The following is a 25,304-nucleotide window of genomic DNA, read 5'->3' as shown; positions in this document are numbered from 1 at the left end:
AGCTGCCGCCGCTGCATTTCCAGCATGCCCCGTCCTTCACATTGGTGTCCCTGTCCCTCCTCACTGCCCTGTCACTCGGTGACAGTGACCTCCTCCTACCTGGGGAAACTGAGGCACAGGGTCCCCCCAAGCAGCACCCCCAGACCCAGGAGACCACACACTATGGGGACATCAGGGGACAGACTCTGCCACCCCCCACCCCACCTGCAGCCCCCCCCAGCACAGCAGGTTTTGGACACCCCAGCACCCATCCCAGCTTTTTGAGGTGCCAGCACCCCAACAGCCCAGACCTGCTGCAACCCAGCCCTGTGCAACCCCTGGGGAGCCCCAGGGCCCCCCAGCCCTGGTGGGAACCTAGCACCTTCAAAGCGCTGCCGAGCACCAGCTCATTAATCCCCCAGTAATGACCTCGTTATTCCTAACGAGAGGGAGAGGATCAAGGGAGCTGCAGTAAGAGGATTTTGCAAGGGGAGTTTCGGGGCTGGGGGGGGACACAGGTGGCAGAGCAGGGGAAGACAAAAGGGTTGAGGACCATCACCTCGTCCTGGGGGGTGAGTGGTGGGACTTTGCCCCTCCAGCCCACACCCCGGGCTCCCCCCTTGCAGCAGCTCTGCCCCACACCGGGTACCCAGCCTGATGAAGCGGCAGAGAAAATTTAGGAGCCTGCACCCCAAAAGAGCCCGACCTGGCTGGCTGCACCCCTTTCCACCAGGGCTGGGAGGCAGCAGAGAAGCAGGGAGCACCCTGTGAATCTGGGGGGGAGAAGACCCCTGCGTGAGCCCAACCCTTATACAAGACAGCAGAGAATCTCAGCAGAGCGCAAAGCACAGCCACCACCACCGCTGCACGCAAACCGCTTTATTTGTCACAGCCAAACCAGCTTGCTCCCCTCCTCTCTGCCCCATGGGCGAGCCCCAGCCTCCCAGGACCCCCCCCATCTTTCTGGGAGAAGCCCCCCCCCCCCCAAACGAAGCTCCAGCCCTGGGGTCCCACGGTGGGGAGGGGGCACGGCCCCTTGGGGGGCACGACTGGCACCGCGGGGATGTGGCAGCGAGAGGCAGAAGCAGAAAGAGCCAGGGGGGCAGGAGATCCCCCCGTGCACCCAAAGCCAGTCCCCTGGGGACAGGGGAGAGCGCTGCGACCCCCACCATCACCCAGCTGCCCCCCAGAAAGGGGTCCCCACGCAGGACGGGTGCCCGTGGGCGGGCGGACGGACGCGTTCAGCCGGGCTCAGTCCCAGCGGACTTTGATGGGGGGGAAGGTCCAGAGGTCGGGGTGTCCCATGTGCAGCAGGGCGCTGCAGGGGGACACGCTCCAGCGGAAGGGGGGCACGTCGTCCCAGGCGGGACCACTGGCGGCCACCAGCCCGAACGTGGGGGCCATGCCCCATGAGGTGACCTGGTGTCGGGGGAGGGGGAGAGAAAAAAACAGGGGTACAAGTCAGCATGGGGAAGGGGCAACCAGGGACATCCAGCCCCCCCACCGGGGCTGCCCTGGCCCCCCCACCTTCATGTCGGTGCCCCCATGGCAGCGCTGGCGCAGGGCTGGGAAGGGGTAGGTGCCATTGGGGGGGTTGAGGTCGGAGCGGGCGGAGATGGCGTTCTCTGCATTCTGGGGGGGGTCACAGCCCCGGCACCGCGACAGCGGGTCCCGCAGGTAGTTGTTGGACCTGCAAAGCGGCCAAGGGAGAGCGGTGGTGAAGGTGGGGGGGAAAAAAACCACATATATATTAATTTATCACGATGAAAAAATCACCCCCGTGGGTTGCAAATCCCTGGGGAACACCCAGGTTTGGGGAGGGGGTGGTCTCCCCGGCACCCACCGCATCAGGCGGACCATGGAGTCCAGGTCATGGACCAGCGTCTGGTTCCGACGGAAGATCTGGGCACGCGGGTTCTTGTCGTAGGTGAACCAGTCGCCGTATTTCCTCACCAGCTCCGGGTTCCCGCTGGCGTTGAAGATCTCCTCGAAGAACCTGGGGTGGGAAGGGGGATGAAGCCAGCGAGTCAGCACCCACTGGTGGGGCAGGGGAGGCGGGGGACAAGGCCAGCATCGGCTGTCCCCCTTCACGGGGCATCGGTGGGGTGGGCTGAGGATGGAGGGAGCTCACGGCAGGTTGTAGCTGGCCCAGTAGCCTTGCTGGTAGAGCAGCTCCGTCTCATCGGCCACCACCACCAGGCCCCTGCGCCGGGAGGAAGAGCATCGGTCAGAGCAGTGGGAAAATCCAGCAGGGATGGGGAGGGGGGCGTGCTGGGAAGGGGGGAAACCCTGCTGGGGGTCCCCATTGCTGTGTTCCCACCATCCGGGGGTGCTGGGCGCCCACCACCAGCATCCCCGGGGAGCCTTTACCCACAGACAGGCAGCGTTTGCATCCCCATCGCCCAACTCCCACCCTGGGCTGGGGCAGACGGGATCCCTAGGGTGTCCCCAAGCCCCCGGGGACGGGAGAGGAGACGCTGGGGGACACTCACGGGATCTGCTCCAGCACGGTCAGCAGGCCCTGCGGTGGGGTGGCTCTCCCCGGCGTGAAGGCCTTATAGTCCACCACCATCCACTGGTTGTTGTACCTGGCACGGAGAGAGGAGACAGCATCCCTCTGGCAGCCGGCCTCTCCCTGGGGGAATCCCCCAGGGACACCCCTGCTGCCCGGAGGGAGCATCCCTCCATCCAACCCCCTCTTCCCGTGACAGACGGGGGGGGATTCCCATCCCTCATCCCACCCCGCTCACGTGCCGCTGTTGAACTGTCGGAAGACGGCGGCCCACTCGGGACCACTGCGGGCCAGGCGGTTGGCCACGATGTTCCTCAGCCACTCCAGGACGCTGCCCCGCGGGTCCAGGAATTTCCACCGCGCCGGGTTGTTGTTCCCGATGGTGGTTTCCAGTGCTACCTACAGGGTGGGGAGCGATGGGGAGGGCAGTGGGGCCAGGGAGGGGGTCCCCAGGAACCAGACCCCCCCACTCACCAACCCGCTGCTGAGGATGTAGAAGTCATCTCCGGAGAAGATGGTGCCGGGATAGGAGGAAAACACCTGGATGCTCCCGGGGATCTCAGAATTGCCTGGAGAAGGGAATGCAAAAGCAGGGGAGCATCAGAAAGGAGGGGGGGGGGCATCAGACAGAGCCCCCCCCAGCCCAGCCCACGCACCAGCAGCCGAGGTGCGGAAGGGCAGCGTGTACTTCTTGATGATGCGCAGCATGGACTGGTAGGAGGTCCAGGTGTCGTGGGCCACCAGGAGATCCCGATGGCCCGGCAGCAGCTTGAGGAGGGCAGAGCAGGAGCCCGAGCCCAGGACACGCCGGGGGGAGGAGCGGTTCAGGGCAGATTCCAGATCCTCCAGGTCGCCCCCCAACTGCAGCAGGCTGGGGGGGACATGAGACACGGGGTATCATGTGGGGGACAGCCTGGCCCAGGAGCCGAGCTGGCTCAGAGCTCTCTGTCCATCTGTCTGGGCTGGAGGCTGTTTCTCCATCCCACCCTGGGGCAGGCACAAGCACCCAGCAGCCTGGGCAGCAGTGGGGAAACTGAGGCAGGGGGGCTACAGCGGGCCTGGGGGGGGGCACCCAGCACCCAACCCATGGTGCTGGGGAGGAGGAGAACCCACTTGGCTCCATCCCACCCCAGCAGCAGAGGACAAACACCCAGAGGAGATGGGGGACAGGGATTGGGAGCAGAACTGTGCGTCCCTGGACATCCAGGAATGGTCCCCACGGACCTCCCCAGCGGCACCCCAACCCCTGGGGCGACCACCCCCCCATCTCCTCCAAGAAGGAGCTTACAGGAAGCCGAAGGGGGACAGAGTGAACCTGCCCCGGGGGAAGTCCAGGCGCCCGTTGTAGCTGTCCTCCAGCCCCTTCAGCTGCAGCAGGGCCAGGCGCACCTGCGGGGACAGGGGACAGAGCTGGCACTCGGCTCCCGCGGGTAAAGAGGGGTGAGGGATTTTGGGGGAACAAGCTCCCCCCTTCACCCAGGGGACAGCAGATCCGGTGGGTCCCGGTGCTGCTGCAGAGACGGGAGAAGACACAGGGGGGGAAGTGTCACTGCCAGCAGGGCTGTGACTCAGCACTGTTGGCCGGGGGGGGTCAAGTCACCCCCCTGTGCACCCCAACAGCGGCACGTGAGGCTCTGGCAGGGAGAAGGTCACGAGTCGCCTCTGCTCGCCCAGGGGAGGAGGATCCACGACGGCCACATCCCCGTCATCCCTCCTGGAGCCCAGCCAGGACCCTGGGCACCTCTCACTGCCCTGTCCCCTTCCTCTTGATTAAAGCCTCAATTAGCCCATGGGGATGTCAGGGGAGGGTCACTCTGGGTGGGGGTACCCCATCCTCACCTGGTGCCAGTACTCGGGGTCCTGCCCCTTCCCCATCTGCTCCTCCATCCAGCCCAGGTTGGCCTCCAGGTAGCTCCGCAGCTTCTCGCAGTACTCGCTCTCGTACTTGAAGGGGCCGCAGTAGCCCACCATGGTGTTCATCCAGTGCATGTACATCAGCTGGGGGACACGGGGACACCACCAGCGGGGGTCAGCCACCGGGGGAGGGACCGCGTCATGCCCCTGGGGACCCCGATCTGGGAGGGGGTCACCCCCTTACCTGCTCGGAGACGGCAGCCTCAGCGAGCCCGGCGGCGTAGGCCTGCAGGTTGTCACTGTAGGAGGCGTTGGTGGTCACCTCCAGGAAGGCCCACCTGGGGGGGACACAGACATGAGTGGGGACAGGGACACGGGGGGGGGGGACATAGACACGGGGGGGACGGGGCGCCCCACCCACGACAGCTCCATTCCCGCTCGTCTCCGTGCGAGCCCCCATCCCCTCCCGTCCCCTCCCGTCCCGTCCCGTCCCCCGCCCGGGGACACCCCGTCCCCCGTCCCGTCCCTACCCGACGGCGGGGATGCGGTCGTCGAGGCTGGCCCAGGCGACGGCGGCGGGGTGGCGGCCGGGCAGGACGCGGAGCTGCCCGGAGCCGGGCTCCAGCAGCACGGAGACGTTGCGGGCAGACGGCGGGACGGGACCGGCGGGGGCTGCCCCGGCCATGGCGACGGCCAGCCCCAAGGCCATGAGCGCCCGCAGCGCCGCCATGGCGGGGACGGCGGCGGGGGCGGGGGACGGCGGCGGGGGCGGGGCCAGCCCCCGGGGGGCGGGGCCAGCCCCCCGAGGGGCGGGGCCAGAACACGGTCACGCCCCCTGCAGTGCCCCCCCCGGCGGGAGGGGGGCCCTGCAGCCCGCCCCATAACCCCCCCATCTCCCCCATCCTGACCCCCCCCACGCCCCCATGTCCCCCCCCCCCCATCTACCCCCCCCCTCCACAGCACAGCCAGGCCCTCCAGCGCCCCCCCCCCCCGCCCCACGCCCACGGGGGATGTGGGCAAGTTGACCCCCTCCTCGCCCCCCCCCCCCCCCAGCAGCCGTGCCCCGCCATTGGGGACCACGCGTGGGTCCCTTCGCCGTGGGGCACCCGGCGTGCCCCCCGTGGGGTCCCACCGGCGCACCCCGTGGGGAGCGGCTCAGTGAAAGCCTGATGGCTTTGGGGGGTGATGGTGGTGGGGGGGGTGTGTGTCTGGGCCCCACGGGGGTTTCGGGTGTGGGGGTGACACGCGAGGTGCTGGTGCCCGACCCACGGGCCCCGGCGCCACCGCAGCCCTGGCCTTGTGCAATCCCGGCCGGCGCCTGTTTACTGCCCGCCCCGCTCCTCCAGCGGGCAAAGTCCCCCGAGGCAAGGGGTGTCCCGGCGGGGCGGGGGCAGAGGGCTGGGAGCCCCCCACCCGCGGTGGCAAGATCACCGTGGGGTGCATACAATCCCTGTGGCCCGGCCCTATGTGGCCCCCCGGCTTGGTGTCAGCCGCAGCACCACCGCCTGCCCGAGGCCTGGCGCACTCGTGCCATGCCACGGCAAGGTGCCAAGTAGCACGGAAGAGGGACGGAGCTTCAGACCCCAAAGCTCCGGAGCCCACGCTAAACTGGGGCGCCCAGTGGGTGCCGGGGGTGAAGGGGGCTCGTCCAGGAGCTGCCGGGGTGGGGGTGCTGCTGGGACCCGGTGCCCGGTGTTGGGGGGGTGAGGGACGCACCGGTAATGCCTTTTATTGGATCAGCCTCGGAGCCGGAAAAGGTGCCAGACGCCTGGGGCTATTCTGGGCAGGGCAGCACCCCAAAGGCACCGCTCCTGTGGGCAGGTGGCATGACCCAGCACGCCCCACCAGCTCCCAGTTGCTGCTGGTTTATTTCCCAGTGCTGCCCAGTTGCCCACACCTCCCCGCTCCCGCCCTCCGTGCTGTACCAGACGGCCCTGGCCACCCGGACCCGGCCACGCAGGGAGAGGTGGGTGCAGAAACCCCGGGTGGGAGCAGCGGGTGCGTGGGCAGGGACCCCAACCCTGTGGCAAGCACCGATATTTGGCCTAAAACGGGGACAGCCAGTTGAGCAGAAAGCAGCGCTGGCCCCGGGGCCGGCTCCCAGCAGCGCTTGGCAGGGCCAGGGCTTGCACCCAGCGGGTGCCACTGGCCTTTGGGTGCCGGGCCGGAGCGGGGGTCCTGTTAGAGACCCTCTGAGCTGGGTGTTGCTTTTGGGGTTTTATTTTTCTCCCTTTCCCCTCTTCCTTGCCCTCCGAGGCAAGCGCAGCGCAGTGACTTCGGTGAGAAACCGGCCGGGGTGGGAAACGGACCCTTTAATCCCATTAATCCCACCACCCTTTAGGGCCACGCTGACAGTCACCTCCCCCCCCCCAAAAAAAAAACCAAACCAACCCCGTATGGGGGCTTATGTGGGGCAGGGGCACGGCTGGGGACAGTGGGGTACACCAGCCGTGCCATAGCTCAGAGCGGAGAGGGACACCGGCAGCAGCAAAGGTCCCTCTGTGGGGTCGGGGGGCCACCAGCACGGGGGTCTGTGCAGCTCCTGCCCTGCCAGGGGGCACAGCGTGCGGCTCCCTCGGGGACGACATCCTCGGCCATGCCTGTGATGAGCTCGCCCCGTCTCAGAGGGTCACCCCAAAGAGGGGCTAGGTGGGGGCAGCACCCAGGGTGGGTGTCCAGCCTGCGCGGGGGGGGGGACACGGGACGGACACAGGACACACACACACACACACACGGGGCAGAGACCCTCCTCTCCGCGGCAGACACCCTGCCAATCACATGTAAAAAAGTGGCGCTGCCCCTTTAAGGGCGGAGGGTGGCGGCCCCTTTAAGAGGCGGGGGGGCCGGGGAGGAATCAGCTGCCCGCGCACAACAGCGGGGCCGCGCCGACACGGTGGGTCCGCGGGGCGGGTGGGGTTCCCCCAACAACCCCCCCCCTCCACATCCCCCACCCGGGGACCCCCATCCCCACCCACATCGGGATCTCCCCGTCCCCTCCCTGGCTTGGGGGTGGCCCCTGGTCCTGCGTGGGGTGGGGGTGCCAGCCCCCCCCCCCCCCCTACCGCCACTCTCCGCGCTACCCCCCGTTCCTTTTTGCTCCGCAGGCGCTCGGAGCGGTCCCGGGGCTGAGCCCCCCCCCCCCCCCCGGCGAGGACGTGGCGTGGCAGCGTGTTTTTTCAGCCCGACCGTGGGTTTTTATCATTATCTCTATTTTTCTTATTTTAATTAACTATTTTTAATCCCCCGCTCCCCGGGGAGCTGTGAGATGGGGGGCCGGGAGCTGCCCCCTCTCTCCCTCCCCGGGGGCCGCCGCCAGCGGTAGGTGCCCCCCTGCCCCGTCCCCGCGGCTGCCCCCCGCTATGGGGCAGGGTGCCGTGGGGCAGGGTGCCATGGGGCCGGCCGGGGCGCTCAGCCTGGCCGGGGCGCTCAGCCTGGTGGGGGTGCTGGCGGGGGACAGTGGGGCGCAGCCAGCTGGGACCTCGCTGTCACTGGACCTGGGGGACACGATCCCTCCCGGGGGGGATGCTCTGAGCCACGGCCGGGACTTGGACGTGAGTGTGGGGGCTGTGAAGGGGTTTTGGGGGTAGTGGGAGGGATGTGGGGGCTGTGAAGGGGTTTTGGGGGTAGTGGGAGGGATGTGGGGGCTGTGAAGGGGTTTTGGGGGTAGTGGGAGGGATGTAGGTGCTGCCGGGGTGGTGGGGTCCCATCTCGTCCCCGCTTCCCCTGTCCCCGCCATCGCAGCGGGGATCTCTCCAGGATTTCCTCCGCTGCTGGTTTTCTCCTCTGAAAACCTCGCCGCTTGCCAGGCCGGCGCCTTCCCATGGATGGGGTTGGGTGGGGGGGTGACGCGGGGGCCCTGGGGACAGGGACAGAGGTGGGGACAAGGGCTCACACCCCCGTTGGTGCTGGCACATCCCTTGGCCCGCGCGCACAGCTGGGGAAACTGAGGCAGGGATGACCGTGACCTGCCGAAAGCAGCCTGGCAGGGGGGCAGGGTGCCCGATGGCAGCCCTCGGTGGTGGGTGCCTGGGGTGGCAGTGGGTGCTCGGGCTGGGGATAGGACTCGGGGTGCCCGGCTGAGCACCCCACGCTCTGCCCTGCAGTGCTGGGAGGTGCGGAAACGCAACAGCTCCGAGTGGTGCCGCTTCGTCCGGAGCAACCCCGACTGCCGGCTGGACGGTGGCTTCCTTGACTACCTCCAGGGGGTCTTCTGTGTCTTCCCCCCCCGGCTGCTGCCCCTGGCCGTCACTCTCTATGTAAGGATGGGAGCGGGGATGATGCTGGTGGGGGATGCTCAGCTTTGGGGGCGCAGAGACCCCACCGACCCCTCTCTCTGCCATCCCTGACCTGCAGGCTCTCTGGCTCCTCTACCTGTTCATCATCCTCGGCGTGACGGCGGAGAAGTTGTGAGTAGCCCTGCGGAGGAGGGGGACGGTCCCTGGGGTGAGCAGGGAGCCCCCCGGTCCCGGAGCAGCCCCGTCACCTCTTCCCACCTCCTCTGCCCTTCCAGCTTCTGCCCCAACTTATCGGCCATCTCCACCAACCTGAAGCTGTCTCACAACGTGGCAGTATCCTTGGGGGGGTCACAGGGGACCTGGGCTGGGGAGGGGGGATGCAGGTATGGGACAGGGGGAGGTGGCACTTCTGCAAGTCCTCGGCACCAAGCTGGGGGAAACCGATTTGGAGCATGAGCTGGAGACAGTGGTGGGGTGAGTGACCAGGAGAAGTCCTGTGGTGGCCCGAGCAGGCAGGTGCCCTGTGTCCCTGTGGGGAGGAGGCCACTAGGTCTTTTCCTTGACGTCCCCTCTCCATGGTGTCACCTTCCTGGCCTTTGGCAACGGGGCACCGGATGTCTTCAGCGCTGTGGTGGCTTTCTCTGATCCACGGACGGCGGGGCTGGCCATTGGGGCCGTCTTTGGTAAGGAGACCCCCACCGGGGGCTGCCAGCTCAGGGGATGTGATGGGTTGGGGGGATGTTTGGGGCTGTGGGATATCTCTCCCCTGAGAGGGAACTGTTGCGTTGGCAGGTGCCGGTGTGTTCGTGACCACGGTGGTGGCCGGGGGCATTGCCCTGGTCAAGCCCTTCACGGCCGCCTCCAGGCCCTTCCTCAGGGATGTCATCTTCTACATGGTGTCTGTCTTCCTCACCTTCATGGTCCTCTACTTCGGCAGGATCACGCTGGGAGGGGCTCTGGGTGAGTGCTATGGGGGACTGGGGGGGTGGTGGCAGGGGCAGCCTGGGGGTGCCATAACCTGCCCCCCCCCCATCACTCCTCCCACTCCAGGTTACCTGGGGCTCTATGTCTTCTATGTCTTCACCGTGGTGCTCTGCACCTGCATTCATCGGCGGCAGCGGGGGGAAGGCCTGGCCCCCCCTGGATCCTGGGAGCCAGGTAAGGGCCACCTAGCTGTGCCAACAGGACCCCTGGTGTGCTGGGGTCTCCCCCCACCATCCTCTTCCTCTCCTCTCCTCTCTCTCCCCCCCAGAGCTGCCGGCAGATCCTGAAGAGCGGGAGTCCTCGGGCACCAACAGCGGGGACTACGGTATGGAGGATCCAGTGGGCTTGGGGGTGGCACCGCTCTGTCCTCAGGGGGGTCACCGGGGGACTCAAGAACCCCCAGGCTGCTGCTGCACCTGTGGCTGAGCCCACGGGCTGGCTGTGGCCAGGGGCTACCGTGGGGCAGGGAGATCTCACCGGGTCCATGCTGGTGACTGCAGCCCCGTGCTGGAGGGACAGGAGGGACTGGGATGGTGGCTGTGGGCACTGGGAGCCCCTCACCCTGCTCAGCCACCGCGTCCCCTCGCAGGTGAGGAGTACCGTCCCCTGCTCCCCTCCCGGGAGACCTCCCTGCGCATCCTCACCAGTGCCCTCAGCCCCTTGGACTACCGCAAGTGGAGGAGGAAGCCCTGGTACTGGCGTGTCTTCAAGGTCTTTAAGGTGAGGAGGGGGGGACATGAGCCAGGAGGAGCCCCCACACGGGGTGTCCCCCTCCCCACCAGCTCCTGGGGCTGCGTCACCCCTGGGCTTTGCAATGGGGATGGTGGGACAAGGGCAGGCAGGTGGGAAACAGGTCCTGGGGTGTCCCATCTTGGGGGTCCCCACTCATGGCTGTTCCTCCCAGGTGCCAGTGGAGGTGGTGCTGCTGCTCACGGTTCCTGTGGTGGATCCTGACAAGGACGACCTGAACTGGAAGAGACCTCTCAACTGCCTGCACCTCCTCACCAGCCCCCTGCTCTGCATCCTCACCCTGAAGTCAGGCACCTGTAAGAGCCCAGAGCAGCCCCACACACCCAGGGGATGGGACAGAGATGGTCACCAAAGCCCTGGGGACTGTAAGAGGCCTTTGGAGCTGGCACCCCGCTCTAAGGAGGGGATTTAGGACCCCTGGCATCCAGGTCCTGGGGGAAAAATGGGGCAGGCCTGGCCTGCCTAGGGAAACTGAGGCATGGAGGGGAGCAGCCCCATGAGGGCTTAGGGTAGAGGTGGCTTTAGGGGACAAGGCTTTACTTTATACCAGGAGCCTGGTCAGATCCTGCCCCAGCCCATGTGGTGCCCGTAGGGCCGCTCTGATGCCCCCTTCCTCCTCCACACGCAGATGGACTCTACCAGATCCAGGGCGTCTTCCCAGTCTGGGGACTCGTCTCACTGGTTGGCTCTGTCCTGGCCATCATCATCTTCATCACCACAAGCAATGAGGAGCCACCCAAGTATCACTGCGTAAGGTGTCCCTCAGCCCTGAATGTCCACCAGGGAGCTAAACATCTCCAGCCTGGGCTGAGAGTCCTTAGGGGCAGAGCATGAGCCAGGACCTCCTCCCCTGTCCCCGATGTCCCTAGGAGGGACACGGCTGGCTGGAGGTGTGCATGGTCCTGTGGGACCCACCCAGGGACCAGTTTACCCCTCTGCCCGGCAGGTATTTGCCTTCCTCGGCTTCTTGGCCAGTGCCATGTGGATCAATGCTGCGGCCACAGAGCTGGTGAACATCCTCCGGACCCTGGGCATCATCTTCCAGCTGAGCAACACCGTGCTGGGCTTGACGCTGCTGGCCTGGGGCAACAGCATCGGTGGTAAGGGCTCCTCCGGTGCCTGTCCCAGGCATACTTGTCCTCCTGGCACCACCCAAGGTCTCCTCTTCTCCCTCTGCAGACACCTTCTCCAACCTCACCATGGCACGGCAGGGCTATCCCCGCATGGCCTTCTCCGCCTGCTTCGGGGGCATCATCTTCAGTATCCTTTGGGTGTCTGGGGGTAGGTGGTGGGGGGGCTTGGGGCAGGGGCTGCCTCAGTTTCCCCTGCCTACAGCCCAGGGAGAGCCCCTGCTCCTGGGGGACCCCTGAGAAGGAGCTGGGCAGGACCAGAGTCCCTGGGATGGTGGCAACCTCCCTCGTGCCTGCACAGTGCAAAGGGGCTGGCGTGGCATTTAGGAGCTGCAGGGATGGAACCAGCAGCATCCTCCTGTCCCCAACTGCTGTCCCAGCCCCAGGGGGGTGGAGGTTTGGGCTGGAGTCTGGCAGATTTGGGATCTACCAAAGGGAAGAAGGGGGAAGAGGCTGTGCCACCGTCCAGGAGGCTTTGGGTTGTCCCCAGACCAGGCTGAAGCCTCTCCAGGTTGTTTGCCACAAACGGGTGACACTTTGGGCTGGGCAACAGCCACGGGGTACAAGCAGGGAGGAGGAGGGATGGTGCTGTCCCCCTCGCCGGGGTGGGAGGAAGGTGGCTGGCTCCGTCCCTCCCCCAAGGTCCCCTGCACTGCCTCTCCATCCTGAACGTGCCCCAGACATCCTGGTTGGTGTGGGACTGGGCTGCCTGCTGCAGATGACCAGTAGCCAGCTGGTGGTGAAGGTAAGGCTGCCCCTGGTCGTGGTGACATGGTTCAGGGTGGCAGCAGGACCCCGGTGTCACTCTCCATCTCTGTCTCTCTGGTAGCTGGAACCCGACAGCCTCCTGGTCTGGATCCTCGCCGGGGCCCTGGGGCTGAGCTTGGTCTTCTCCTTCGTGTCGGTGCCGGCGCAGTGCTTCCAGCTGGGCAGGGCCTATGGTGTCTGCCTCATCCTCTACTACCTGGCCTTCCTCTGCATGGCCCTGCTCACCGAGTTCAGGGTCATCCATCTCTCCGCCGCCTGATCCGGGCGGGGGATGCACATCCATCCCTGGCTCTCCCTCCTGCCTCCCCGCCGGATCGGGACCTCGCTGTCCCCCTCTCCCTGGGGACAAGGGCACCTCAACCCCGACCCTGCTGGAGGCAGCTCAGCCTTGGCTTTGCGGTGGAGGCTGGGTTGGTTGGTTGGTTGTGCTTTGGGAAAGGAGGAGGAGCTGGTTGTCGTGAGCTACGTCCTCTCCCTGCTCCATTTGATCTTGTTTAACTCGAGGTGGCTCCGAGGAGGAGCGAGGTTAAGACCTCGGCTTCCCCCGGTCCCAGTGGCAGGGGCAGAGGAGATGGTGGCTCCAGCCCAGGGAGGTTTTACCTCTTCAACCGCTTTATTTTCTCCTCCCCATCTCCATCCTGCCCCCGCCACGGGGACAGGGCTCGGCCGGTCGTGCTAAGAGGGGTGACTCTGTGAAGGTCCGAGCACACGTTTGTCACTGCAAAGGACGTGACGTGTTGCACCGCGGGCTGGAAACAGCAGCCGAGGCAAAGCGTGGTGGGGTGAAGGTGAGAAAAAGCTCCAGGGCAGCGCTTGGTTTTAACGCAAGTAAAGCTGGAGGGGGAAAAAAAATAAATAAACCAACCCAGGGAGGCTGGTTTCCCCGGCTTTTTTTAAGCGATGTTTTTCAACCTGAGTTTCAGATCCTACTTTCCTCCTCTTCCTCCTCGGGGCGGACAGAGCTGTAGGGAAAGGACTCGGAGGTTTCCACCCACAGCGTAACCTCTGGCACTGTAAAAAAAAAAAAAAAAAAAACCAAAAACCAATAACAAAAAAAAGTTGCAATAAAAAAACCCAAACACAAACCCAACCTCGACTTGTGTTTGCTGTGAGGCTTGTTTTCTCCCGCTCTGTGCCCGCGCAGCACAGCCCTTACCAGGCACGGAGCCACGGAGGGGGAGAGGGGACACCCTGGGCTGCTCTAGAGCTGAGCCAGCAGCCGCAGCGGGGTGTGGGGGGTGACGTTCCCGGTCCCCCCTGGAGCTGTTTCACCCAGGGGCTGGGGGAAGTGGTTTCCTGCAGGTTCACCAGTGGTTGGTTTCTCAACATCCCTGTCACATGCGCCTGACTCGGCCGTTTTAAGTCGCGGGGTTGAGAACTGCAGCGTCACGGCACGGGGTCAGCACGGGCTGGGGGGGGCATTACTCAGCTCCCCCGGGGCTGGGGACAGCCCGGGGTGGGGGAGACACAAGGTGGGCTGGAGCTTCTGCTGCCTGTGGGAAGGTCCGGGTTGGAACTGCCGTTAAGGATGGACAACCACGTTTCTGCTGCTCCGCTGTTTTGCAAGAAGCACAACGGCTGGATGGGGGTTCCCGCTGCCTTCTCGGGGTGCCAGCAGCCTCCCGGGCTCCCATTTCTCCTTTTTTTTTTTTTTTAACCAGATATGGGCTTGCACCAAAAAAAAAAAAAAAAGAAATCATGCTCCTTGTGCCTGCAGCTATTGGCTGTGCCCCGAACCTGCTCACCGGTCACCAGCAGCCGCTGGGATTATCCGGGGAGAGAAGCCCCGCTTCCTCACACGCAGCAGAGCGAAACCGCGGCACCCGTGCCAATAGAGAGGTACAGGGTCAACTCCCCCCCCCCCCCTTCTAACCTTAAACATTGCTTTAAAAACCCGTAAGTTTGAAAGCGTTATCTTAAAGTTGAGGAAAAAACCTGGCAGGAGGGAAGGCAGGAGGAAAACTGGGCTTTGCAGGGTCCAGGAGCGGGAATTCCGAGCAGGGCACGTGTGTAAAATATGCCCAGGCGAGCGGTTGCCACCGGAGAGGGGAGGCGGGCCCCCCTCCTCTTCAAACACGCTGGAAACCCTTCAGCTGCCGCCAAGCCCTGCTTCTGGAAGAACACGGGAAGGAGGAAAGGAAGCCGCTGCCTTTACAAAGCCAAGGATGCTTTTTATTAGTGTGCTTGGAAAAAAAAAAACCAAAAACAAACTAGAGAAGGTTTTACAGACATGTCCATAAATTTTTTTTTTTTTTTTTTTTTTATAAACAGAACGCCAGCGTACAAAATCCCGCAGTGCTTCCTCCCTGGCTCCCTACAAAATGATTGTCTCTGTCGTTAGTCTGTGTGTCAGGCGGGGGGGAGAGGAGGATAAATAGAAGGGGATGCCCCGTACTCAAACTCTGTTTCCTTCCAAAGTCGTATGGAAGAAGTAAACTTCTGTGACCCTCCTTGGTTTACAAAAATAATTACTACAGTGTGTACCCGGGGGGGGGGGGCAGCTTAACACCTTGGCACAGAACCACGGCAGCAGCACCCCAGCCCCAAAGCCCCGTCTCTGCCACACCAGAGCCCTGTTACTGCATCTCAAGCAGGTTAGTGCCCCCCCCCCTCAAAAACACTTAAAGCTGTAGCTCCTTTCACACCCAGAAAACACCCCCCCCCCCCAAAAAAAATAATAATCACTGACAGCCCTGCGAGGAGAAATAGCCTGTAGGGGAATGTGGAGTTTAAACGGCCACATTTCCCCTCCCCAACCTTCAAGCTGCTTGTTCATCCTGCCCACAATATAAAACCAGAATAAACAACATCTCCTCCAGCCCCAGGACTCATCTGGATAAACCTCCCGGGCTGCGACTCCACGCAGAGCGGCTGCAAGAGCAACAACTGCACTGCTCGTTAATTTGCGGTCGAATTTATGGTTTGGAAAACAGCCCTTTAAGGTCCTTCACGGTTCAGCTCCCAAGTTGTTTCATACCTGCAGTACCCAGAAAGGAAACAAAGAGTTGCCCCGAGGCACCCAGGGAGTTTGGCAAGGGTTGAGAGCAGGCGCTGCTGTGCTCTTTTCCATCCCATAGCCCAAACGCTCCCACTGTGCTAAGCAGGGAGAGGTTTTCAGAAGCAGCTCTGCCTTGTCTACTTTTGAAAGTCTCATCCACCCAGGAAATGCTCCTGAGCTGCCCAGGTAGGATCTGTCCTCTCCCGCCGTCCCTGTGCCATGTGATGAGGCTACCAAGGAAAAACCAGGTACGTGGGACAAAGGGAATGGGCACACAGATCTCCTCCCACTGCCCGATCTACCTGAAGGAAGGAGAAGGCCTCCCCAGCGAGCTCTACTCTTAATTGGAATCTGAGGAAAGATCCAATAGCAAGAGGTGAGGGAAGGCTTCCAGCCAACAGACACATTTCCAGATGAGTGAGAAGAACCATGGTCTTCCACGTTCCTCCAGCATCCAAAATTCAAGGGAACAGTAAAGCTCTTCAGAGGATCTTCCTAAGATCCGACTCGGTCGGCATTTGCCAGCCCGAGGAACACTTCCCCAAGGGTGAGAGCAAGGGAGGAGCAACTCTGCTGCGCTGGGACGCGCTCACCTGAAGAAACAAATCAACGACCTGGCTGAGGACCAACCAGCAGCACTGATTGACGCCCGTAAGCGCTCCTTAACCCAGAGCCAGGCAGAAATAAGTCAGATTTGGAACTGCAAAACCTTCTATTTTGTCTGCCTGGTCATCTACCTGAGCTAAGGAGCAGCCAGAGACAGGAGCTTTGGGGTTCACAGAGGTGACCCCAGTCCCTGGCAGTGCCCCCCCCAGCCAGGGACACAGCTATTGAACAGCTACAGCAGAGACTGAATTTGTCTCCCCCAGCTCCTGTCCCACCTGTGGTCACACCGCGATGAGACGCTGGCCCTCGGTTCTGTCTCCAGCTGCCACAGAACTGCTCGGGAACAGCTACATTCAATAATCAGAGCTGGATCTACTACAGGGAGTGCATCCAGGTGTGCCAAAAAGGAGGGGAAAGGCAGACTGCTCTTCCAAAGGTGCTGAAATTTCACACCACCTTCCCTTGCTTTGCCTAAGGCAAGCGGAGAAGAAAGAAAAACTGGCTCCCTGATCTTTCCCAGGTTAATGGTACCCTTTAAGCAGAAGAGATCTTCAGAAAGGGCAAAAGTTTTAATATTAAGCAGGTGGCTTCAGCGCATTTCCTGCTCTTAATGGATTACACATCCCTTTCCCCAAGGGCTGTCAGCGGTGACAAACAGCGGGCTCAGAGCCTGGGAAGCGGCTCAGGGGGGGGAGAAGGTCTCTGTTCTGTCCGAGATGTTGGCTCTGTGCTGAGCACGGGCATCACGCTCGGTCTGCGCGTAGCAGCCTTGCGCAGAGTCCCCCCCCGGGCCCCTGGTTTTTCAGCGATTCACTGCCTAGGGGGAGAGGTTTAGACCCTAAAGCCGAACGGTACACTGAACAGATCTATATACATCATCCCAATATATACGCTGTGAAGTAATACTCTAGGTTATTGCATAGAAGGCGGCTTGCGTTAGCTAGGCCTAAATGACGGTCTGGGAGCGCTGCCGGAGGCTCAGGGGCTTCAGAGAGCTGTTGGAAGCAGATGCAGGCTCTTGCAACGGTGTCTGGGATTCCTCTTTTCTGGAGTGCTCCTCGTACCATTCCTGCAACAGGAGATCAAACACACCAAGGTCAAGTTCTGCCCCACACCGGCCTCGCAGCAACCCCCCCAGCAGGACCCTGAAGGGCAGAGGGGCTCTTTCCAAAGCCCTAGATCCAGCCCAACCTCTTGGAACACCCCGGTTATCCGCAGCACGGCTGCCATGGATGCTCTGAGACCTTGTTACCCACAGTCCAAGCAAGAAGTACCAGCTGTGCCTCTGCTCCAGTTGCCTGAACCCACAAACCTAGGCAAGGAAACATCCCTCTCTCAGGACGTCCCTCCTGAACTTCCAGGACTCTAGGATTGACGTCCCCATGATGTTTGGGATTTGTAGAGTTGCTCCAGATCCTGGGCAGCGCCCAGGGTGTTACAACACGTTACATCCCCAAATCAGAGGCCGAGCAGAACAGGCGGGGAGCTTCTCTGCAGATTTCCACCCAGCTCCCTGGCAAATAGCATGTTTATTTTTTTGTTACTTTTGAAGACTCATCCCCAACCTAGCTGCCCGAGGGACAAAGGACAGATTCAAATGGTTACAAGATTAATTCTTTCAGTACTAATCATTACATTAGCCCATGACCTTCAACACGGAGATGAATGTCTGGCAGGCACTACAGCGACCAAATCCACGGCATAAAGCTCCAGACCACGAAAGGCATTAGCAGGAATGCCCTAAAAAAATCTTGAGAATCAGTTGATTTAAGTGTTTCCCATCTTTGTTAGCCTGTTCTTCTGAAGGAAAGCCAGGCAGCGCCGCCCACACCAAGCAGCACTCTGCCTGGGAGAACACTGGGTTTCTGCGTCAGCCCGACACACCCGAGCTCAAACACAATCACATTCCAGTGGTTTAATGAGCCCCAGGAACGCATGTGCTCACAGCCTGGGCAAACACGGCCACCTCGGGGAGGTCAGGTAAGCCCAGCCGAGCCAGAGTCCCCACACACACCCCCAGTGCAGCGACTGGGCTGGCACACACCTGCGCAGCCTGGACCCACCGAGGAGGCTCCAATGCGCTCTGTGGTTTAAGAAAGTCCCCGAGGGCAAGAACAGATCAATCTAAAGTACATTTCATCTACTGCCCTCCCTTCTCATGGAGCATGTGGCTGCCTGAGTCTCGGAAGAAAAAGGCCTCAAGTGTTCAAAAAGGTGGTTTGTTACTCCAGGCAATGTTCTGCTCACCAGGCTTGCTGGTATCTCCAGCTCAGGCCCACGTACCTGTATCTCCTCCTCATACATCTTCATACTCAAGTCACTCTTGGTCCTTGATCTGCGTCCCAGAAACACTGTTGACATTTGCTAAAAAGCATAAAAGACATTCGTCAGTCTTGAGCAGCTACAGGATCAGTCCCTGGAACTTCAGGTGTCCTTCGTGTGGACATCCATCATCCACTGATGAGCTGGGACTATCCTGGGCTCCTCCTATTGCCAGTGGAGAAAGGCATTTTAGGACACACATCACCTGAACAGATGCAGGTATAGAATCATAGAATGGTTTGGGTTGGAAGGGACCTTAAAGACTATCCAGTGTCCCCCCACTGCCCTGGGCAGGGACACCTCCCACCAGAACAGGTTGCACAAAGCCCCGTCAAACCTGGCCTTGAACCCCTCCAGGGATGGGGCAGCCTCAGCTTCTCTGGGCAACATGGGCCAGTGTTTCACCACTCTCACATGAAAGAATTTCTTCCTGAGATCTGTATCTCCCCTCTTTCAGTTTAAAACCGTTACCCCTCATCCTATTGCTACACTCCCTGATCAAGAGTCCCTCCCCAGCTTTCCTGGAGCCCCTTTAGGGACTGGAAGGGGCTCTAAGGTCTCCCCGGAGCCTTCTCTTCTCCAGGCTGAACAACCCCAACTCTCTCAGCCTGTCCTCACAGCAAGGGGCTCCAGCCCTCAGCACATCTCCGTGGCCTCCTCTGGACCTGCTCCAACAGGTCCCTGTCCTTTCTGTGCTGAGGACTCCAGAGCTTGACGTGGTACTCCAGGTGGGGTCTCCCCAGAGCGGAGCAGAGGTGCAGAATCACCTCCCTCAACCTGCTGGCCACGCTGCTTTTGATGCAGCCCAGGATGCATCTACTGCAAGTTGAGACAAATCACAGTGAGCAGATCCCTACAGAGGGAGCTGTAGCTCGGGCAGATGCACCCATCAGTGGTGCTTGATTTATTCAGATGAACACAACATCGGTGCCTGGAACAAGGCTCAAACCCCAGCTTTCAAATAAGATCTCATCTAAGAACAATTCCAGGTCCCACTTGTCTAGACCACACCATTTACTCCACGGGCCTGGACTTCTTAAATCACATAAGCAGAGAGCTGAAGTCTGAATTACTCTCTGACCACACGAGTTATATGAACAGGACTGAGCAGCAAAAGAAGCTTCTGATCTGGCATCATCATTCTGGATTCCACTGCAAGGCTGGGGACAACATCCTCCTTTGGTTTATTGTCTTGAAAACTGCTTCCGATCAGCATCATCATGGGTATTCTGAATTTTGTCTGCATGAACTGGAGCTCAGCCTTTAACTACCAAGCCAATAAAGTAAATAAAGATCGCTTAAGAGACTGTAGCACCTGCAATTTGTACTGGTGATACAAAAATATAATGTCTATTATTAAAACAACCACTTAAGCTCTTCCCAAATGCATGAGACATCGGTTCTGAGAAAAGAGACGTTACCCAGGTCAGCTCATTTTTCCAATTGTCCATCCTGTTCTGGATTGAAAATCTCCAGAGCCATGGAGAAAGGAAGCCTGGTGTTTGGAATCGATACCATCGTATTGCTGTGTAATGCTTCAGGACTGTCCAAGCCTAAGTGTACGATGGCACAGAGGAAGAAGCAGGAAAATCACAAGACAGTAGCTTCCTTAGAGAAAAATAAATTTGCTTTTTTTCCAGATCGTACTGAGCCAGGACAGCTCTGAGCAAAGTTTGCAGGCAAGAGCAACGAGCCTTTGTCAAGGCTATTCAGCTATTCTGCTGCTGCTTTTCTGGAGCAACAAAGCTTTGTGCCGATGCTGCAGAGTCCCTCCAGTAACTCAGCTCTCAACACTTCCAACACACATGCACCTTCTCTCCTAAGACAGCAAGAAGGTGTTTGTTGCCCTGGCATTCCTCCCTAACCTGCAGCCGAGAACTTGCAGTAAGCATTTCCTCATACCCCATATTTGTCCATCTGCAAAACGATCTTCTGCAGCTGAGTGATTTCAGTGGCAGCTGAACTCCGCTTGTACAGCTCGATTATGCCAACCACTTCCTCCTTGGAGACCTCCTTCTCCAGCACAATGCCGTTGTCTTCTGGGGAGGCAAGAAAGAAAAAAAAAAACCAACCATCTCCAAGATGAACATTCCTTCATCAGCTGCTGTGATAATCCTGGAAGGCAAAGCTTAACAGCACATGGGACTGAGCCAGATGTCGGGCACAGTCTGTAACTGCTTTTGCGACTAAAACACGGACATCCTTGTCTCTCAACAAGGCCGGGAAGATATTAACTAGTGCGTAGGGCCAGCAAGCATCTCAGCTTTTTGAAACATCAGGATCCTCAGTATCTTAGAAAAAATCACCTTGTAGCTTTTTGCTTGCCTGTAAATTAACCAGCAAAGCAAATAATCACATGGGAATTGCTGCCTTTTGACCTTCAACTGCCTAACACCGCTCAGTGCTAACAAACGCCTTTCACTGCACCCTTCAAACCGGGTGCAGGAGGGATCACGATGAAAAGTGTTTCTGTAACAACGCCTGGCTCCTACGGGCCTGCACCACACAGGTTTGATCTTCTGGCACCTAAAGAAGAGGAGGGGCTGATCAAAGCTGTGACTGGGGAGTTTCTACATCACGTTTCTGCAGAGAAGATTCTCTGGTATGAAACGTATGAATGCAGTAGCTCTACCTCCTTCCCGGAGAAAAGTGTAAGGAATTATTAAGATTAGTCTGCACGGAGAATGAATAGAAAAGTCTGGGTGTAGATCACATGGAGGAATAGCACAAGGGCTTTAAGAGATTAACGTGTTTATGGCACCTAAATTAGCAGGTAATGAAAATACACACAGCTCAGGAGACAAAGGACAGCGAGTAAAACTGATGACTCACAGGGGTGAGGGGATGCAGAGACCAGTCACTGTCAGTTCTTAAAGGGCACAGAAAGGTATGTCCAAAACCAGCACACAGTCACCAGTCTAAATACAACTGGGAGATATGGAAAGAACTGGATAGGTAGCATCTGTTGTCCTCCAGGTCATGGCAAAAGCGTGCTGGCAAACCACTTGGGTCCAGCACTTTGGTGCCTGAATGCTGGACAAGCCACTGTGGTGAGTATATTAGTGAGGAAGGGAAATAGGTTTTAAAAGAAAAAAAAATCACCTTCCCTTCCTGTAAGGTCTTTTGTTGAGCTTTGCTACATCGGTGGTCTAATGTTTCCTAGATTTTTTTCACTAAATACATGCGGACTTCATATCTTCAAATAATTTGGTTGAAACGGCTCAAGTAGTTGAAGTTTATTTGTGTGTGCACATATGAATATATATATAAAAACCACATGCATACACACACAAACAGTTTTTGAGGAGTGCTGGGGGAGAGATGAGGGGCAGAGCAGAAAGGCCAGATAGAAACATCACACAAAAGCATAAGAATGAGCTTAGGAAGTCAGGCTAAAAATAAATAAATCTGGTCTTTGCTGGCCCATCCCATTCTCTCCTACAGACGTAAAACACCAGGGAGAGAAGACACAATGTTGTAGGTCAACCAGTCCTCAGTTCTCACCTTCTGAATCCTGGTTCTTCCGAGTGTAGTTCATGCGGAAGACAAAAGCATCCAGAATAAAAGCCACGATGATCGTCATCACCACCTGGGAGAGGACATGAACAGAAGAGATCAGGAGGCTGCTGCTGGGGGATTCTTCCAGCCCAGTCCAACAAGGAGCTGAAAATTCAGCCTGTGCTTCCACCCTCTGCTTCCCGGGTCCTCGACGGCAGAGGAGATGCATGTCACAGATCTAACTGAGCAAACTGCTAACAGTTGACCACAACGGGGACAGAACAAACTCTTGTGCTGCCCTGGTCCTTGCCCCCGGCCCAGATTTGTGCAGCATCAGCTTTGTCAATGCCCATAAACTGAACTTTCTGCAAGTGACAGGGACTCACATCTGGTTTTGGAAGATGTTTATGTAGAAGAGCAAAGTTGTCCTCATTTAGGGATGGAAGTTCCCTCTGGAACACAGTAAAAGCTGTCTCCCCTTCTCATCCCCACTATTTGATGCACAAAGCATGTCCAGAAACCTACCATGGTCACAATATAGAAGATCATGAAGTACAGACGGCTCCAGTGAGTGGTCTGGGATGTCACCCCTTCCTAAAGAGGAGAGCGAAGACGACAGTAGTGCACAAAAAAGGGAGAGTCTGCTTTTAACTACTTGCCAACAGACATAAAGCAGCATAAAAACTATCTCTCTCTCATTCATGGCTCCACAGTTAGTCCCAGGGACTGCTCAATGCTCCAACTGGTCCTTGCACTAATCTGCTTCTCAGGCTAAAAAGGGAGGTTCCTACGGACAAGCACACAGAACATTTAGAGCTTGTGGCTGTAAGAGCCATTGCTGCTATGAGAACACAGCTCGGACAGCAGGGTGACAAGCTGGAATACACAGTGACTTCATTTGTCCAGATTGTGAAACTTGGCCTGAAGACTGGTGAAAATTCATGAGAAATCATGCCCAGCAGCATGTCAGAGCCCAAATGCCACCCAAAAGATATCTGGCAACAAGAAATGACAATGTTGGGCCCATCTTCCAATCCCCAGGGGAAGAAAGCAGTGGTGGCGTGGAAGATGTAGCTCAACTGGCAAAGAGTCCGTGCTGTTTATACACATAAGGTAGCTGGGGTTTACTTACCATGATGATGTACCAGTCATTGACTACTGTCAGCTCAAACAGCGTGACTGGAAGAAAAAATACAGATAATTGCTTTATCCATCCTGACCTAATTTACAGTAATTATTAGACAAAGTATTTGACAGGGGAGACTGAGGCAAGACACCAAAGTTTCAATACAGCCAGCAAATCCAGAGACAGAATACAGACCTTCATCACTGCAATTACTTGAGACAAAGGGGGGCAGATCCACAGAACCAGGAGCATAGTTTAATCTATATTTCTTAAAAGAATCAGAAACAGACCTGGCTCTTTCCATCAGAGAGCATGGAGACCTCTGAAATCTCCAGGAGATAAGCATCTCTGCCCACACATTAAGAAAAATCATGGAGAGCAATCAACACATTCAAATTATTCTTCATCAGTGGGTTTAAAGAAATGTATTAGCATCACTATTCGTTCTTGAGAAGGGTAGTGACTTAAAGCCCTCCTTAAACATCTCTGGAAGCCTGGTCTGCTCACCAGGCAGAACGGATCTGCTAGCTTCACAATGGCTTTTAAGAGAGGTCTGCTTATCTTGCAAAACAATCAAGGCGCAATTAGGGCAGAAAGAGCAGGATGCTGAGGCGTTTGAGGTACATTAGCAAGACTCTATAGGAGAGTCCCAGCCTTACATGAGCGTTACAGTCCTGCCGTCCAGCTCTGCAGGGACACGGATGTCCCAGGGAATAGTCTTTGCTACAGACAAAACTGCCCTTACCAAAGCTGTTCAAAATGTTGTCAAAGTTGTTGAGATAGTAATAACCTTCTTCCACAACCGTCTTGTTGCCAACTGTGTGATTCACCCAGCGGTAGGAATCTGCGACTGTGCTTGTGCTGGTTGGAGAAACCAGGACAAAGAATGAGAAGAGAACCAGAAAAACAAGGAAAATCTCAAAGGTTATAAATAACAAAACACTTAGAAGGTGGTGAGCAGAGTGGCAGTTTCTACTTCTTGGACAACACTTGCCTTTTTCTGAGAGAAAGCCTCTCTCCTTCACAGCTCAGCACAAGCCCAGGGAGCACGTGGAGTCTTTCTAATCATTCAGCAAATATTATAGCAGAGTGTTTGAGTTAGACTCCTTGGCTCACACCCTTAAAGCTTGGCATTTCCAAGTGGTCTGCCATCATTTAAGATGAAAAGGGCACAGGACAGCTTAGCTTCCAAGACCAGGCAAATGTATCTTGGTACGAAGTGAGGCCTAAATATGTAACAGGTCACGCCAAGCGACTCTGGCATCACCACGATAAAAAAAACCCCTCAGCTTCACTCTAGAGCAGATTTTACAAGAGTTTCCAGCCACAGTGCCATGAAGAAGTCCTCCCAGCGTAGTTACCTGAGGTAACCCATTAAAAACAGCCAACCCTACCCGAGAAATCTCTCCCTTTCCAAGCGCAAGGCAAAAGCCATTTCATCCAGTATCTCATCCAGAGGACTGAAGCGTCTCCTAGATTTTCGCAGCACATTGCCTTAGCTGCAAAACCCCACTGAGACCCATCCTCTGGCCCCTTCTCCACAGGGAGAGGGAGCTGCCAGAGCTTACCACCACCGGCTGCCCACCAAAACCATTGCAGAGGGGGATGGATTTGTGGTACTCACTTGCAGCAGTTCGGGTAGACCACGCCAGCAAAGAACTCCATGCCAACAATGGCGAAGCAATAGTAGAAGATCAGCAGGGTTAAACCCAGGCTGGAGGCAAAAAACAGAGAGAGTACTGTGCTACTGAAGAGTTACTAAGGCAGGGAAACACAAAGTCACAGGCTGGTTCCTCTGGAAGGGATTTCCAACGGATGGGAAGCAGCACTGAAAACCCCAGACCACCCTTCCTGCCACTGTGGCTCTGCAGTTCTTTGCCTGCTCTCATTCAAGAAGCCTTTGGACAAGGAGCTTGCCACTTGCTGAAGAGAGAAACTAAAGAGCGGCCTGGATTCCCTCCCAGACTGTCTTTTTTCTGGTAAACAAATGCCTCTCCACAGTTTCTTTAATAAAGAGCACCACACACTGTTTCTGCCCTCCCTGTGCCCTTGGATGCAGGGAGTGTGCCAAGAACAGGTTTCTCCAGCAAACACGCTCTGCTCAGACCTCCTTCAAGGGAGGAGGGTCTGCAGATGCCAGCACTGACCTCCTTCTGCCCCACCATTTCACAGTAACACTCTCAAGTGGCTGTACTAAGTACAGGGAAACATCTGGGGCTAAGTATATTCGTGCCAGTGTTCCTCCCAAATGGGCCTCCCCTCTCACCAAGAGCTGGGATGGGGGAGAAAAATTAAACCAAGCATCGACTCTTAGTTACCCTCCTAACACAAAAGCAGGAGGAGGCCAAGGGTGCTGGGGTGCTGCTTATCACATACTGCTCCAAGAAACTCAAAGATTAACACCCCACCGCAGCACACGGAAGAATCGGTAACAATCTATTGACAGATCAGTGCACAAACACCTTTAGCAGGTTTGACAGGTCCCTGTCCTGACCCCAGCCCCAGACACTAAACCTCATTACCCTCTCCCTGCCAGCACCCA

The 25,304-nt window shown here is 58.4% G+C and overlaps 3 protein-coding genes across 4 annotated transcripts in view; 1 reads left to right on the top strand and 2 right to left on the bottom strand.

Annotated features, from left to right (window-relative positions):
* Positions 1-844: 844 nt before the first annotated feature.
* On the bottom strand, positions 845-5,081 carry PLBD2 (phospholipase B domain containing 2). The gene is made up of 12 exons (XM_074159853.1): positions 4,876-5,081; positions 4,590-4,683; positions 4,331-4,489; positions 3,780-3,880; positions 3,148-3,362; positions 2,966-3,060; positions 2,730-2,890; positions 2,472-2,567; positions 2,111-2,182; positions 1,823-1,975; positions 1,507-1,669; positions 845-1,398 (listed from the first exon to the last, which is right to left on the bottom strand). The coding sequence occupies exons 1-12, from the start codon at positions 5,073-5,075 to the stop codon at positions 1,231-1,233; spliced, it is 1,677 nt and encodes a 558-aa protein (XP_074015954.1). The 5' UTR covers positions 5,076-5,081; the 3' UTR covers positions 845-1,230.
* Positions 5,082-7,734: 2,653 nt separating this feature from the next.
* On the top strand, positions 7,735-13,227 carry SLC8B1 (solute carrier family 8 member B1). Its single transcript, XM_074159852.1, has 15 exons — positions 7,735-7,896; positions 8,449-8,601; positions 8,699-8,751; positions 8,856-8,913; positions 9,131-9,263; positions 9,373-9,540; positions 9,631-9,738; positions 9,833-9,889; positions 10,154-10,284; positions 10,469-10,610; positions 10,943-11,064; positions 11,261-11,414; positions 11,494-11,574; positions 12,125-12,189; positions 12,274-13,227. The coding sequence occupies exons 1-15, from the start codon at positions 7,735-7,737 to the stop codon at positions 12,469-12,471; spliced, it is 1,785 nt and encodes a 594-aa protein (XP_074015953.1). The 3' UTR covers positions 12,472-13,227.
* A 1,138-nt stretch (positions 13,228-14,365) lies between these two features.
* The window catches only part of TPCN1 (two pore segment channel 1), a 50,056-nt gene continuing 39,117 nt past the window's right edge, over positions 14,366-25,304 (bottom strand). For both annotated transcript variants that reach the window (XM_074159848.1, XM_074159847.1), the window contains exons 20-27: positions 24,387-24,476; positions 23,508-23,623; positions 22,769-22,815; positions 22,162-22,230; positions 21,643-21,727; positions 20,041-20,177; positions 18,100-18,180; positions 14,366-16,885 (exon numbers count right to left, since the gene is read on the bottom strand). In XM_074159848.1, the coding sequence (XP_074015949.1) occupies positions 16,763-16,885; positions 18,100-18,180; positions 20,041-20,177; positions 21,643-21,727; positions 22,162-22,230; positions 22,769-22,815; positions 23,508-23,623; positions 24,387-24,476 (748 nt within the window). In that variant the 3' untranslated portion in view covers positions 14,366-16,762. The remainder of the gene's footprint in view (positions 16,886-18,099; positions 18,181-20,040; positions 20,178-21,642; positions 21,728-22,161; positions 22,231-22,768; positions 22,816-23,507; positions 23,624-24,386; positions 24,477-25,304) is intronic.

The sequence above is a fragment of the Numenius arquata genome, chromosome 16 (genome assembly GCF_964106895.1).
Source record: "Numenius arquata chromosome 16, bNumArq3.hap1.1, whole genome shotgun sequence".
NCBI classification, from domain to species: Eukaryota; Metazoa; Chordata; class Aves; order Charadriiformes; family Scolopacidae; genus Numenius; species Numenius arquata.
This window is presented reverse-complemented; position numbering and strand designations above follow the sequence as displayed.

Bases quoted from the DNA above. Each gene is read 5' to 3' on its own strand.
- PLBD2 (XM_074159853.1), bottom strand. From the start codon at position 5,075: ATGGCGGCGCTGCGGGCGCTCATGGCCTTGGGGCTGGCCGTCGCCATG. The intron at 4,684-4,875 runs GTAGGGACGGGA...TGTCCCCCCCAG, and splicing joins GACCGCATCCCCGCCGTCGG to GTGGGCCTTCCTGGAGGTGA. The intron at 2,183-2,471 runs GTGAGTGTCCCC...CTCCCGGCGCAG, and splicing joins ACCGTGCTGGAGCAGATCCC to GGGCCTGGTGGTGGTGGCCG.
- SLC8B1 (XM_074159852.1), top strand. From the start codon at position 7,735: ATGGGGCCGGCCGGGGCGCTCAGCCTGGCCGGGGCGCTCAGCCTGGTG. The intron at 9,264-9,372 runs GTAAGGAGACCC...TTGCGTTGGCAG, and splicing joins GGCCATTGGGGCCGTCTTTG to GTGCCGGTGTGTTCGTGACC. The intron at 9,890-10,153 runs GTATGGAGGATC...GTCCCCTCGCAG, and splicing joins CACCAACAGCGGGGACTACG to GTGAGGAGTACCGTCCCCTG.